Here is a 15,855-nt window from a genome sequence, read left to right as displayed (position 1 = left end):
AGGTGTCTGCACCATTACTGCAGGTGTTTTACAGCCATTTTATAGGGCTTACTTCGTAAGAGTAGGGGAGTTTGCTTTAGGGGAAATGAAGAATCTGTCCCCTCAGTATTAATCAAGACCAACATTAAGGAAATCATAATTATTTCAAGTCTATAACTGTTAAAACACGACATTAAACACGGGAACGAGCTTTTTACTTGTGTCATTTAACTTGGGACAATTTACAACACCCCTGCAGTGGGTCGTACCATTCCTGTGAGGAGCAAAGGTAACAGCAGGGGTCTTGAATGAGCTAGCTGCTTCCTTTGTGTAGTAAATGCTAGACTACTTTCTTGTATTTTAGAAGTGTTACATACCAGTATATGATGCTGACTACCTCTAATATGTTTGATTATTAGGAATTTACAGGTATATCCAATGTACAAGTAAAATAACTATAGATAACTATAGATTACTTGCACATAAAAGCACATGTAACTTTTATTTTAATTTTTTTATTGTAAAAAGGGAAAAGGTTTACTTTAATTTTATTTACTTCAACTTATATTATCATACTTTATTTATCTTGTATATATTTTTTATTATTATTTGTTAATTTCTTTTTTTGTTATCTTTATCTATTGGTGAATGGAGGGACAGCAAAGTAAGAATTTCATTGTACAGCGTAACTGTCTGTTTCTGCTGTGCATATGACAATAAAACTCTTGAACTCTTGAACTTGATAACTATATTAGTACCATTCAGAACTGCAGCCATCCACCTCCCCCATTCCCACCCTCTCTCACTTTATCCATATAGAAAGGCTAGGGGGGGTTAGGGTGATGTACACTACAGATCCAGCTCCTAACACAGAAAGTTGAGGTAATACAGGTATATCCACAATGACAACTTCTATAATAACATGTAAACCTGCCTTCTAGAACATGTGTAACACAGTTTCAATCCCTGCTTAACATCTAGGACAAGACTCTGACCTAAGCTGGACCCTCCGAAATGCCTTCATTGACTCTGATGAGAAACCTGTTCAAGATCTCATTGATATTGAGATGTCAAGAAGTCTGGGCTGTTAAGTAAGTGGTTGCTGAATCTCCAGTGTTTGAAACCTGATCAGTTTGAGAGAGAGAGAGAGAGAGAGAGAGAGAGAGATCGATCATTTAAGAGCATTTATTATTTGCTCTTGAAAAGCATGTATGGACATGGCTGTATGATGAGTACTATTTCTGAGATTTCTGTACAGCCTCCCTGTCCCTATGTCTGCCGTCTCTGGTCAAACTAGGGCATTTGCCTCTTTTATTACTGACTTGGAGAATGAGCTGCTAAGTTGTAAATTACAATAAATTTTGTTGATGAAAAATGTCATTTAAAAAAGGTAATGAAAAAAAAAAGTCATCTTGGTTCGGGCCATAGAAGCTCACTCTTGCAACACTTTAGGAGAAACATTCCCCTTCAACATGATATATGTCCTTGTCCACATACTCCAGCAGGAATAGCACCCTTCTACTTATCAGTTTTGCCACTCCCCTTGGTTGACAACCTGAAAGTGGAAAAATACATGTGCCCTGGCCACTGTTGTGCCAAATTAAGAAGCTCTACAACACTAAACAAGTGCAATATTATTCTTTTAATAGAAACAGTAACACTTTATTGCTCTTTACATGTTAATACTGTTCACATTTTAGGACAGATACATATATTTACATATACTTATACGCACAAAACCATTAAAGCTGTATTAACCCTACTCAGCAGTCCATGTGAGGGCTGAACCACCGAATACCTTTTCACAGACAGTGAGTATTATTGCATAGTCCAGCAGAGAAGTAGAATCATGTGCTAGTGCTGGGAGTACCTCCAAGTTTATGTCATATCCGATGATATGAGTTCTGTTGGATGACGAGCTTTCAAGCGACTAATTGCTTTGAATAATACATCATTGCGTTGGATCCTGCTGTAGCCAAACTCATGCTGATGTATCTTTTAATAATGATAAACGTGCCGTCCATTTTTGAATAGCTTGTATGTTCTTTGGTGATCATTTTCTCTCCTATTACTTGTTTGGTCCACACAGTGCCATCTGCTGTGCCAGTTATGCCTAAAGCAGAACAGGGGCTAAAAGTAGATTATACCCAGACCCATCAGTAACTGCTGCAGTTTACAGTGAATACTGTACCTGGAATCTACTTTTCACCATGGGCTTTTGACAAAAGTAGCTGTTTACTCAGCTCTGCAGGTGATATCGCCGGTCATTCTGTATATCTGAGTCACTGCTAAAGTAAATACAGGATATCAACTGGCCATTCAGTTTGAAAAGCTTGGAAAACAGTATTTCTTACTATTTTCTAACAAATTAAATGAGTTTTCAGAAAATAAATGAAGTCTAGTCATGAAAAAGTACTAGCATTAAGCCTTTTACTCAAACAGCTCAGGCTATTATACAGTACCAGTCCAGTCAAATAGTTAGACACAAAATGGAGTTATGTAATAACCAAAAGTTAAAAGAACGACCACACACTACGCAAACAGCCATGTATACAGATTTGAGGTCTTCTTTTTTTTGTTTTAGATTATTCAGGCTTTAAGTTGAACTAATGGGCCTATAAGTTTACGAAAAGAGAAGATATGTCTGTTTCATTCTGTAAACAAACACACCTTTGTTTACTCTGTGTATCACTATTAGAGAAACGTTCCTGAGAACACTGGAAAACCAGTAGAAACCAGTGCTCTTGATTGTACATTGCAATTATTGATTTGTATGAGGATGGATTTGCATTATAATTCATATATAATTAAATGATGGCTAAACAAATATGGTATACCCCTGGTGCATCTTTCCCAGTTCCAGTTTCCTCTCTCATTATGGAATCCCAGCCCAATGACATATAATGTATATGTTTCCATGTGAGTGTGCTAAACATGGATAATACATGGACAAGCATTATATTAAAAATTATGTATATTATGTAGCACTTAACCTTAAAACAACAGCTTTAAAAGCATGGTAATGCTCCACTGACTTGTAATAACTATGTAAAGATGATAGGATAACACTCATGAGAACTGCATAACACTGCATAACCCACTGCGAGTCCTATTGGTGTAACATTTGGTCAGATTCTTCTACCATGACAGTCTACATGCTTCTGTCACTTTCTGTGGGGAGGCTCAAAGTGATGTTATAGTCATTCATGATGACTATTAAAAGACATGGTTTAAGCACTTTTCCACATGTGGTCTTGAATTACGCACTCAAAATAATAAACACATTCTCCTCATTACTTAACAGTGTAGGGGGTATCTCCCAAAATCAGATTTTTGGAAATTAGACCTATATGACAAACCCCTCTACTCTAGTTTTCTATTTGCTCTCACGCAAAATACAAGATGAAAAGGGGAAATCACTGTAAGTTTGGAACTTTCTGAAACAATGCAATGTGTAGAAGAAGCATTCATTGTGTAATAATAAAGAATAAAGAAATAGACATCATATATCCCACATGTGCTTTGATTGTAGTGGCCTGACATTTTAACCTTGGAATGCAGAAGAGGCCGAAAAAATCAGAAGTTGAATGTGTCAGTAAACCTAATAGTTTTAGGTATATAACTTGCCTTTGCAGAGGGATCACTGTAATTAACTGTCCTGTATTTCGGCCGCTCCCTTTGAGAATTTTCATCATCTTTCGTTTGTTGAAACTGACTGTTGTGCTGACTATTCAGTACCTTCAGGCTGCCTGACGTGCCCTCTTGGATCCTTTCCTTCAAAGGATCGCTGCTTGTCTCAGCATTTTTGGGGTTGGCAAGAGGGATGTCTCGCTCATTGGCACTGCTATCTTGACTCACTGAATTAAGGCAGACACTTGCTGCACATGGGTTTACCCTTTGAGATGTGTCTTGAGACACATGGCTGTCACAGCACTCTGGGTCTGTGCTATTTGACTGTTTGATCCAATGGAAAGAACCTGCAGAAAGGCTTGTGGATTTCTCTGGTTGTGCAGAACTCTCCCTATCAGTGTTCATAGGTTTAGTTAAGGTCGGTGAAAGACAGTTGCTGGAAACCAAGTTCTCTTCCAGTGAATGTGAACCATGGCCTCTTTGTTTGATCAGAGAAGCAGAAGGGTCTGCCTGTGGCTTCACTGCCACACTTTGGCCCTTCTCCAGTTTCATTTCCACAGCATTCCATACTTTATTATGTGCCACAAGCAAATTACTCTTTGTGCCTACTTCTTGCTGAGACCTCGCTGTTGAATTTTCACCTTTATGTGCAAGTATAATACGCTCATGACAGTTCACATCTATATCTTGTTGGGGGTCAGTTGATGAATCCTGATGTTTATATGGAGCAAAATCTGTACTAATATCAAGGCACTGCAGCACTTTTGAAATCTCAGAGGAAAAAGGTTTAACAGGCTGTGAGAGTTGTGAGAGTTGCACTGGGTCGGGCATATCTAGAGTTTTCCTGTGTAATTGTAGTGAGTGTTCAATGGATTCAGGAGTTTGCCATTTTTCATGTAGTTGGTCCACACATGAGATTGATGCCAAACCCTTGTTCTCATCATGTTTAAAAATCCCCGTTAGAGGTCTTGATGAGTGGGCCAGTGTCCAAACATTGGGCGGTTGTAGAACCGTAGCTAGATACCTCCTCTGCGGCATCTCCATCACTAGAAGTCTACTGTGAATTTGACCAATATAGTTGTTTACCACAGCACTGAAGTAAAGTACCTCAGGTTTCCCATACCTCACTTTCTGTTGTGATTTTTTCAGATCATTCTTCTGTTCAGTCAGACATTGACCCAAGATAGGCTGGCCCCATGTATCTCCATCTTTGTTCAGCTGGCTAGAGATATCTACATCTTGGTTCACCTGCACCAATATATCCACTTCATTGTTTAGCTGGCCTGAGAATTCTGTAATATTGCTCAACTGGCCCAAGGTATCTTCATCATTGGTTACATGGTCTGAGATATATATTTCTTTCTTCACCTGGCCAGAAGTAACTTTATCATTGTTTTTCTGGCTTGAGATTTCTACATTGTTGTTTACCTGGCTCAAACTATATTTATCATTAGTTACCCTGCCTGAGATTTCCATATTTTCCTTCTCCTGGCCAGAGGTATTTACATCATTGTTCTCCTGGCCCAAGATTTCTACATAGTTGTTCACCTGGATCAGTGTATAATTATCATTGGTTACTTGGCCTGAAATCTCTATATTTTCCTTCACCTGGCAAGAGGTACCTACACAATTGTTCTCCTGGCCCATGATTTCTACATCTTCCATCATCTGGCCAGAGCAATCTACATCATTGTTCTCCTGGCCCATGATTTCTACATCTTTCATCATCTGGCCAGAGCAATCTACATCATTGTTCTCCTGGCCCATGATTTCTACATCTTCCATCATCTGGCCAGAGCAATCTACATCATTGTTCTCCTGGCCCATGATTTCTACATCTTTCATCATCTGGCCAGAGAAATCTACATCATTGTTCTCCTGGCCCATGATTTCTACATCTTTCATCATCTGGCCAGAGAAATCTACATCATTGTTCTCCAGGCACAGAATTTCTATTTCTTTCTTCTCCTGGCCAGAGATATCTTCATCATTGTTCTCCTGGGTAGAGATTTTTACATCTCTCTTCACACGGACAGATATATCTACATTGTTGTTTACCTGCCCAAAAGTATCTACATAATTGTTTACAACATGTACATTTTTGTTAACATGGCTTGAGATATCTACATCATTGTTCACTTGGCCTGAGATCTCTACATTGATGTTCACATGGCTTGATATATCTTCATCATTGTTGAGTTGTTTGCCAAGCTGATTTGGATTCTGCTCACCTGAACTACACTGTGTCCCCTCTACTACTGGCAGTGTGCACTGGTGCTCCTCAGCATTATTATTGAACACCTTTGAGCTGGGATAATCTACTGTTACTTGTTTGTCACTGACTTCTAAATCCTGAGCTGTCTTTTGTTTCCGCAGGTTCATTGTGCTCTTTGCATTTGACTGATCTCTACGATTTTGCTTCTTACGCTCAATTAAATCACTTGTGCTTTGTATTTTTGCCAGAGCCTCAAACTTCTTCATCATTCCAGACAAAAGGGGACCCTTGCTAATCTGCCTGACTAGTTTTTGTGGTCCTTGCATGTTCCTGATCTCGAGGCCTCTCTCCTTCTGCTCAACTGCTGCAAACTTGGCAACCATGCCCTGCACCTTAGACCTCCCTCTCTTAACCCCTGGTCCCATAACACAGTCGGGTCTGTCCACTTCCTTAGGTCTTTGGAATCCTTTTAAATTCAAAGAGCCCACTTCCCGTCTATGGGTCACTGCAGGCTTCGGGGTGGTGAAAAGAAACTTAGATTGCAGGAGCTGAAAAGTGGTAAGGCGACGAGTAACATTACTCCCTGCTGTTTTCTTGTGACTCCTACATACGCTGTCCCTTTTCAGCGTCCTCTCCTGGCTCTCTGCACCCCTATTTGGCAGCTCCCAGGTGAGATATTGCAGTAGCGTGTCCAGAATCTCTCTGACCACTGAACTGGACGAGCGATCCGAGACCAGCCGTTTAAGTGTCCTGACATCCACTGTTGTGTTGGTCTCCATGGAAACAGCTCCTTGATGCCCCTCCCGCTCTGGTCTGTATAAAATAGAAGGGCCCTTCTTTGTACTCAGAATACAGCAGCAACATCCTCAATAGAGTGTTTGTCATAGTCACTCCCCTGTGTAATTAGATCTGCACTGTATCTTGTCAAGTAGCAAGGGCAAGAGCAAGGGCAGGAATGAGGATTTGGTAATGGTTATGCTGTAGGAAATAGGGCCACTGCCAGAAGACGGTTTTGTGCATTTGAGCTGAACAGGGGCTGGGGGTGTGGGGTATTGTAGCAGGAATATAACAAGACAAGAAGGTTTAGATTGAGGGTAGTGGAGCCGTTTTAATCCCCTTTCACACTGCACAAATTTAAACTCATGAGAGGCTGATGCTCTTAGACTTTTGGGAAAGCTCGGGAGATTGGTAGAAGATTTAAAAGCATCTGATCATTTAAATCCACTGCATTATGTAAGTGTCCTTAAAAACTGCAGAAGTCATGTAGTGTGAAAGGTGTGGTTGTAGTTCATTCTAGGTTTTCCATTCAGTGTTAAAGCCCCTGTCTACTCATTTTCATGATTCTTTAAACTATTTTCTATAGTTTTTGGGTTGAATTTACTATAATCTGGCAGAGAAAAGATTATGTGGGTCATTTTCTATGAAGAGATTTTGCTAAATATTGTTTTTGGGTAGTTTTAATAGTTTTCATTAGCACTTTTATTGACTTTAAATTTGTCATTTGTCAATAATCAATTGTTTGTACTGGGGTTGTTAACTTTTCCTCCTTGTTTGAAAGTCGTTTGTTTTGTGTGTGACGCTTGTATGGCGTACAACCCACTATTCTCCAATTGGCTAGACGCCATGCAGCGACCATACTCATTTGCATTAACTTGAAATCTGCCCAATTTACCCAGTTGTCTGTAAAAATAGGCCTTTAGCAATATGTTTACTTCAGATAAGGAGAATGCCTTCCCCCGCATTTAGCATTTTTGCTAAACTTCATACATGCTGCAGCAATTGGCTTTAATTCCACTAGTTCATCTAACCTGCGTCCCCCAGAAATCAGTAACTAAAACACAGCAAAGCCTGTGTCATTCTGTGTCATTCATTTTAGCTCTGTGCTAGTTTAAGCTCCCTGTGCTAGTTTAAGCTCCCGGTGCTCCTTGAAACTCCATCTTCGTTTAAGCTCTGTGCTCAACATACTTTCCTATAAAATATTATTCAGCTTCTTAGTGGATTTTTTCATTCAACCATAAATGGTGCAGAACTTGCAGGAGGCAGAATGTAACTGCGGCGCCTTTTTAAGGTGACATTTCAGAATCATGCTGCCAGATTAGCCCAACTTTTAGTGTTGTTTATTCCTTTAAAATGATATGTTAAAACATTTTATATCAGTCAGAACCAATAAACATTTGAATGCACTGTATTACAACATGTGTACGACCACTGCCAATCATTCTGTAATCTGACAGGCCCTTGCAGTTCTGAGCATTTTTAGAGCATTTAACTAAGATTTAACTGCATTAATATCTAAAAAATATATACATTGAATAATACATTGGTAAATTCTTGTGGCATTATTTTTGTAGTATTAAAATATGGTTTAAAATAGTTAAAGCCAGTAGACATGGGCCTTTGGGATACTATTTATTCTCAAATCCTTTCTTTTTATTCTTAAATTATTCTTAAATCCTGAATTATTCAGTAACTGCTATGAATTGGACATGCACATTGTCTAGTTATGAGAGTGAGGAAGGGAAATCTGATGACCTGATGACAAGTTTAAGGGCTTTTAACAAAGACTTTTAACATAACATTTTAACAAGGTTTTCTACATATGCACTGACATGTCTACCAGGATGTTGCATTTAAGAATTGTGCAGAATTGTGGTAAAAAATGCAATTGCTACAAATGAAGATCCCTTAATAATGCCTTTTAATTAATTTACATAATATACATGCACCAGAACATTTACTATAACTTGATCAGCCAAAGACGTCTACAATGTCTGGTTACACCACATGCCGCTTATGGCACCATCTGTTGGCGCCCAGATGGGAGTGCAGTCAAGTCACACATCTGTGTCACTAAATTGTCCATTTTTTCTATTATATGTTTTTTTAATTCTTAAGATGCAGTAAAACTCAGTCAGTGTCCGTTTAGTTTGCAGTATCCATGCAGAGCTCAATTTAAAAAAACTTAATCAACAAAGCATAGGGAGAGAGGAGGATGCTGGGAGGGGTGATCAGCTTAAGAACCGTGTTCCGGTTTGAGCCAGAAGGTGAGGGACAGGGGTGTTACTTCTCTGTTTACTTTTCTGCAGCAGCAGCCCGGAATAGTTTGGCTCCCAGCTCTTCTAGTTCCTCCCTCTTGTCCAGGTCTTGATACAGTCCAGCAGGCACTTGGTTCATCCCATAAAGCAACCCATACAGGCACCCAGCGATCAGACCTGTAGCACTGCTCTCTCCTGGAACACAAAGCATCAGTGTAAAGGAAACGTTCCCCAGTTTTCCAACACTGCAGCATAACTCGCTTGTTGAAAAGTAAACAGCCATGCATGCCATGCCGATTATTCTTTCAAATGCATGGCATTTTTAACTTCTCAGTTCTCAGTGTTTTGTTCAAAATTCCTATAGAGGGGCCCTGTTAAACAACCAGTGTGCATATGTGCATGCCGGTTTTATTCAGTGTTGATCCGTCACCTCCATGAAACATGGCCCGTTTGCACAGCTCGCCCCAGTCTGAGCCTGCAGCCAGCAGAGCATCATAAGCAATCATAGGAGCATCGTGACCTCTTCGTCCTCCTCGTCCTTCTGAACTCCAGCGCTTATAGATCTGAGAGACATAATAAAGAATGTAACGCTTGCAGTAATGGTGGCAATCATTATTTCAATTGGTATAAAGATCAATACAAATGATTTCCCCCAACATATGCACTTGCCAATAGCATTCCTTAGAATATTCTACTGATCAGACTCATGTTTGAACTGGGCAGGCATCTGAAAGTTCATGAATGAGGCGATTTTCTGGCATCAACAGTGAGTTATAACTGATAAAAAGCTAATAAAGTAAGATAGCATTAAAATACAAAAAAACAATGTTTTACCTTATCTGTCTCCTCTGCGTCATAGCAATTAGGTAAGAGGGGCTTGTTCTGGCTTTCTTCTTCTATGCCCCTCTCTTCCAAATAGAACTGCCACTTGGCCTCAAAGTAAAACCAATGTTCCTGGTATTCTGGAAAGAGGATAGAGAGATGTGCAGGTATTAGGGATGTCAAGATCTGATCCAGTCACACTATATTGGGGGCTGATCCCGATTTTCCTTCGGAATCTACCTATCAAGGCATTTTTAATTAATTAGGTATCAGCTTTTAGGATTTATAACATTTAGGATCCTAAGGTTTGCTGTAGCAGAGTGCCATCTGGTGTTCTCTAGATGCCATTAATAAACATGATCATGAGTTCTTTTGTGCCATTATTTTGGTGAGTACAACAAAGAAGAGCTTAACACAAGCTTAAGTTAGCTTCTAATTATAACTCTCTATTCCACCTTAAATAGGGCCGCAGTTACAGTGTGTGCATTTCAACAGCAGAGCCTAACTGTGGCATTATTTAAGGTGGAACAGAGAGTTTGGGGAAGAGGAAAACATTAGCTTGGAGGTAGCTCTGAGCCTCAATGTAAACGTAATGCAGCAAATGGCTCACAGAACAGCAGCTTGGGTGTGTTAGGTAATCTGTCAGATGAGGAGGATTTCAACTCGTCACTCTTCCAGAAAATGTTGGTCTATTTTCTGCCATTTTTGGCAGACTGTCAGACTGGACTGTAAAATATTAAACACTATAAAGTTTGAAACATTTGTTTAAATAGTTGCTCAGTTTAGAATTTAGTCTGATTATAGAATCTGGTACTAAAGATAGTGATTTTACTGGTGTTTACTATTGTATATGAGCATATATGTATATAATCTTGCCTAAGTTGTGGTGCTGTATTATTTATAGAAACACAAAGACTGGATCGGATTGGTATCGACCAATAGTCAGCATTAAAAGACTCGGGGGGGCTCTACCCCCCTTGATCAGAACCTTGATCAGAACATCCCAAGCAGAAATATACACAATACACATAAACACATACACTAATCAGTCAGTTGGGAAAGTTTATTGCGCTGTATTATCCTGCATGTTACAAATGAACTATTTAAACTCATTGCAATAAGTAGGTAATACGGTAAAAGGATTGTCTAGTAAACATAGTAAAAACAATTAAATAAAAAACCTTCCAGATCTAATGAAGTGTTAAAACCCTTTGCCAAGGTCCTCACCTGCCATGTGCCGTATAGTTTTCTTGCAGTAATCTTCTGCCATCGGAATCACCTTCATAAGATCACGGCCCCAGTTCACTACAGGCTTGCCTTGCACGGCATATGAAGCGAAGAGGGCGGTACACAAGGAGCCTAGGAAGCCTGCACATAAAACTGCAGCATTAATTCTACTCACAGTAAAGGAGCTAAACATTAAAGCGATATATCCTCCCTTTTTACCAATATAAATGAACTATGAAGACTGTATAACCTTTAAAATATATATATTATTTTAGCTATGGCATCAGCAGATGTGTATTAAGTGCATGAGAAAACCTGCAGACCGGACCCGGATCCTGTGTTTACACTGACTGCCTGTCAGTCACTTTATTAGACAATCTTCAGTGCCCCATTACTCTGTCTCTGAATCTCTGTCTGCTAAAAAATTATAGCATTGGTGTAAGCGCACTGTATTGGTGCCAAAAACATGCTAAAACAAGAACGCTGGAAGTGCTTTTCCAAAATGGAGGGAATAATTACACATTAGCTGCAGAATCAGATGTTCCTCCTGGGCTTTGTGTGTTTGTTAATGCATACATATCTACACATATACATGTATAATGCAGTATCTGATAAAAATTAACAGAAATATTTCATGTGACATATTTAATTTAATTATTTATTAATTATTTAATTAACATTGACTTTAATTTCACCATTACTAATTGTAGTGCTATATTACACCACATATTTATTTATTTACTTTAATATACTATTTATGTGTTTATTTCATTTTGTCTGAAAAAAATAAGTTAGATTTAAGTTGCTGGAGCAGAAGGATAATACAGTACCTATGGGGTGGTTGTGGGTCATCCGGCCTGTTTCAATGCTCACTTCCACCAGGCTGTCCAGTCTTTCAGGCTGCCAGTAGCGCATACCCACACACATAGCCTTGGTGGCCGCTCCAAAACCAGAACCTAAGTTCACACATTGCAACATTAGATCCAGTAACTTACAACAAGTCACCATTACATCAGTTTTGTCATGGATCAGCAGTATAGATCAAGTTGTACCTTTCTCATTATATGGCGTGTGCCAGGCCAGAAGGTAATTATTGGGTTTGAGGGAGGCACAGCCTTCTACTGTGCTGGGGTCAGACGTTCGGCCCTTCAGGGACACCATGGCTTCCACGTACAGCCGCACCAGCTCTCTATACAGATCTTCCAGACACCAGTAATCTTAGCAAAACAACAGTACAGCCAGTCAGCTGTGATGTACATGACACTTTTCACATCAGTAGATTTCACAGAATTAGGGATCATGCATTTGTACATGGTACACTCACACTCACACACACACACAGTAGACACTTTCACTATCTCTCCAGCCACAGACTCATTCTGATGCCATCATGCGGTATTAGCATGCTTGGCATTCCTGCCAGCTGAGCAGTAGTGTGTCAGGCTAAGTTTAGCCCTGATTTGAAGTGCAGCTCAACTTTGTGTGTGTGTGTGTGTGTGTGTGTGTGTGTGTGTGTGGAAGATTGGGCGGGATGCTTTTCAGATATTAGCAGGCTCTATGAGGCCCAACAGCACCCACACCCTCAATCGCTTCACATCCCTAAAACAGATGGCTTGGCTCATATAAAGCAGAAGAAGGATTAGGAGTTCCCAGGGTGGCCATGGGTGTGAATCTAGAGGGTGGGAACCTGTAGACGTTCTAATAACCAAGGGTTAGAAGGGTGCTTATTATTTAGCATTACCTTTTGCACTTGACAGATTGCCTGTCTGACAGTTTCTGACTTACTCTAAAGAAATGGACAACATTACATAGATGTACAAAACTGCACCAGCAGCCATCTTGAGCCACATTATGTACCTTTATTTATTTCTGTGCTGGAGCCACATACGCAAGTCTATTCTACATTATCTAACAGCTCATTTGTATCCAGGAACCACATACGCAAGTCTATCCTACATTATCTAACAGATCATTTTTGTCCAGGAACCACATACGCAAGTCTATTCTACATTATCTAACAGATCATTTGTATCCAGGAACCACATACGCAAGTCTATTCTACATTATCTAACAGATCATTTTTGTCCAGAAACCACATACGCAAGTCTATTCTACATTATCTAACAGATCATTTGTATCCAGGAACCACATACGCAAGTCTATTCTACATTATCTAACAGATCATTTTTGTCCAGAAACCACATACGCAAGTCGTTTCTACATTATCTAACAGCTCATTTTTGTCCAGGAACCACATACGCAAGTCTATTCTACATTATCTAACAGATCATTTTTGTCCAGAAACCACATACGCAAGTCGTTTCTACATTATCTAACAGCTCATTTTTGTCCAGGAACCACATACGCAAGTCTATTCTACATTATGTAACAGATCATTTTTGTCCAGAAACCACATACGCAAGTCTATTCTACATTAACTAACAGATCATTTTGATCCAGGAACCACATAAGCAAGACAATTCGACATAACAGCTCAACATGGTTTGTATCAAATAAACAATGATTTATACTCTAAGTGCAAAGGGTTATTTGAATCGTAATGATAGTAGAACACTTGGAGTTATATTGACACAAGTTTTTCATTCTTCTTCATTCTTTTCAAAAGACTTCTAGTTCTCCTTGGCTGTCTTGCATGCTCTTCCCTTTTGAGGTCTATCCACAGATATTGGATGATGTTTAAGTCTGGCGACTGTGCAGGCCATGGCAAACCCTTCAGCTTAATTCTCTATTGCAGATTTTGGGCTGTGTTTCAGATGAATCCTTGCTGTACAAAGCATTCGCTTTTCATCTTTAGATTTTTTTAGGGATGGTTTGATATTTGCTTTCAGTATTTGCTGGTATTTAATTGAATCCAAGGTGGAAATATAGGTGGAAATATGTCCAGTGGACTGATACACTTAAAATAGAACTTTCTCTTTACCAGTGAAATGCTCCTTGCCATTGACCAGAAAGTTCTATTTTTAAATGTTTTCAGTCCACTGGACATATTTCCAAAATGCATCAGGCTTCTGAAGCTGAATTTTGTGGTTTTGGATGCAGGAAAGCTTTTCTACTGGTGACTCTTCTCTCTGCACATATTCTGCTAAATCTTCTTGAAGATTTGCATTCTTAGCAATGCTATAAGCAGTTCTCCCTGAAAGTTTTTTTGGTCTTTGGCTCAACTTGATCTCCACTGTTCCTGCTAACTCATTTCTTAATGACATTTTTTGCTGTCTTCTTATAACCATCTTCTGCTTTGTAAGCTGCTGCTGAAGGTTGGGACATGGTTTGATGAATATTTAAGCTCAAAAAATTGCCATAGACCTTAGACCTTAGACCTTGAGAAAGATGATCTTAAAGTAGAAATCTCTTGGGGTAACTTCATGCGTTTTGGAGATCCTTTCCTCCCTTAACTATTGAGTTAACTAGAACTTTTGAATTGGCATGTGTATGTATATGTATTTGGCTAACCTTCCCCTAATAGCTGAGTTAATAAGCTGACCTGGCTTGCTAACCAAACAAACACGGTTAGACGAAACTTTAATAGACTGGGAAAGATTACTTACTATTTAAATTATACTATGCAAAGTATACGTTTCTGATCTCCAGTGAACACATACGCATCTGTTGTTAGTTTGCCCCTGTTGTGGATAAAGTGGAGCCGACTGACTTTAGTTGGGCTTGTTTGTGGCATTTTTATTCTCAGCAGTCCAGCAGCGCTGGAATTCGGATAAGCAGCACACTATTGCCAGAGGCTGTCATCGTACCTCTTAGGAGAACCGCAGTAGGCTTTGAACCCAGATCACTGCATGAGATGATAGCAGTCCAACAACTCTGCCCTACCATTGTCTGACTCTGGTGGAGGATCACATTCACTCAAGGTCTATTTTGGGCACAACTGGCAACTCCAGAGCTTGCCTTAGATGTTGCATGGTGAATGCCAAAGGTATATTTAAGAGATGGTCCGGATGGGGATTGACATTTACGCTGAGGTTTCAAAGGATTAAGGAAAGCCACCAGTGTGCCGGTTATTTATTGTTCTGATGGAGATTACCTGGAGTCAGAAGGCACTGGAATGCCGATGGATGGATGGATGGGGAATTTGAACCCAGCCCTATTGTGGTATTGTTGGGCACTGAGAGATTAGCGGCAGTTGGGTGTTTTGATGTGTGAGAATGTCGTCAACTGTTTATGAAAGAGACTGATCAGATGTCTCTATGCAGACATAGGCTTGAATAGTGAGTGATGTGTGTTTTTGGAGAGAGACAACAGTGGGTGTGTGACCTGGAAAGAGTCCTGTGAGAGACTTTTTCCCTGTTATATATGGCAGGTCTTTACAGGACCTGATAAAACATCCCACCTCTGAGCTCTGACAGAACATCAGCTAAGAATATGTTTAATGGATTTGCCATATCACAAATATTTAGAGAAATTGTACAGAAGCAATGGAATCAAATGGACATGAAAATAAAATGTATGAAATATGAACCCACACACAATAGCTCCTGTCATTAATGCTGAACAACTAACTTTTACACAGACAAGATGTTAAAGGATGGACAAACTGTCTCAAATTTCAAAGTATTCTGTCTGACATTCTTGGTCCAACACTTGGTCCAACATTTGGACCAAGCTGTCAAACTTTCAAGCCATTTAGATCTTTCTTCCTTCTCACCTGATTGGCTGTGTCCTTACCTGTGATCAGGGCCTCCGCTGTGGTAATGTGCATTATTGCCCCATCACTCAGAGGCCAGTTTTCTGGATCCAGTTTGATGGCCTCAAGCCCCCCAAGAGCAGAGAGCTCCTTCTGAATCTGCGCTCCTGAAATGCACAACTCCCAGTTGCCTTTGCGATATCCGAGGGCATCTCCAACCGCACCCAGGACCATTCCAGCTTGGAATTTCTCCATTAGGGCCCTTTTAACTCCAAAGCATCTAGTAAACCTTT

General features: G+C 39.8%; 1 protein-coding gene across 1 annotated transcript; it reads right to left on the bottom strand.

Annotated features, from left to right (window-relative positions):
- Nucleotides 1-8,896: 8,896 nt before the first annotated feature.
- On the bottom strand, nt 8,897-15,817 carry adprhl1 (ADP-ribosylhydrolase like 1). The gene is made up of 7 exons (XM_072657616.1): nt 15,604-15,817; nt 11,961-12,125; nt 11,739-11,864; nt 10,909-11,049; nt 9,694-9,821; nt 9,290-9,422; nt 8,897-9,054 (listed from the first exon to the last, which is right to left on the bottom strand). Exons 1-7 carry the CDS (start codon nt 15,815-15,817, stop codon nt 8,897-8,899), a joined length of 1,065 nt encoding a protein of 354 aa, XP_072513717.1.
- Nucleotides 15,818-15,855: the final 38 nt, after the last annotated feature.

This window comes from Salminus brasiliensis, chromosome 15 (assembly GCF_030463535.1).
Source record: "Salminus brasiliensis chromosome 15, fSalBra1.hap2, whole genome shotgun sequence".
NCBI classification, from domain to species: domain Eukaryota; kingdom Metazoa; phylum Chordata; class Actinopteri; order Characiformes; family Bryconidae; genus Salminus; species Salminus brasiliensis.
The sequence above is the reverse complement of the archived record's forward strand: the minus strand, read 5'-3'. Positions and strand labels throughout refer to the sequence as shown.

Coding starts and splice junctions, on each gene's coding strand:
- adprhl1 (XM_072657616.1), bottom strand. CDS start 15,817: ATGGAGAAATTCCAAGCTGGAATGGTCCTGGGTGCGGTTGGAGATGCC. Junction 12,126..15,603: donor AGCGGAGGCCCTGATCACAG/GTAAGGACACAG, acceptor TGTTTTGCTAAG/ATTACTGGTGTCTGGAAGAT. Junction 9,055..9,289: donor ACGGGCCATGTTTCATGGAG/GTGACGGATCAA, acceptor TTTGTGTTCCAG/GAGAGAGCAGTGCTACAGGT.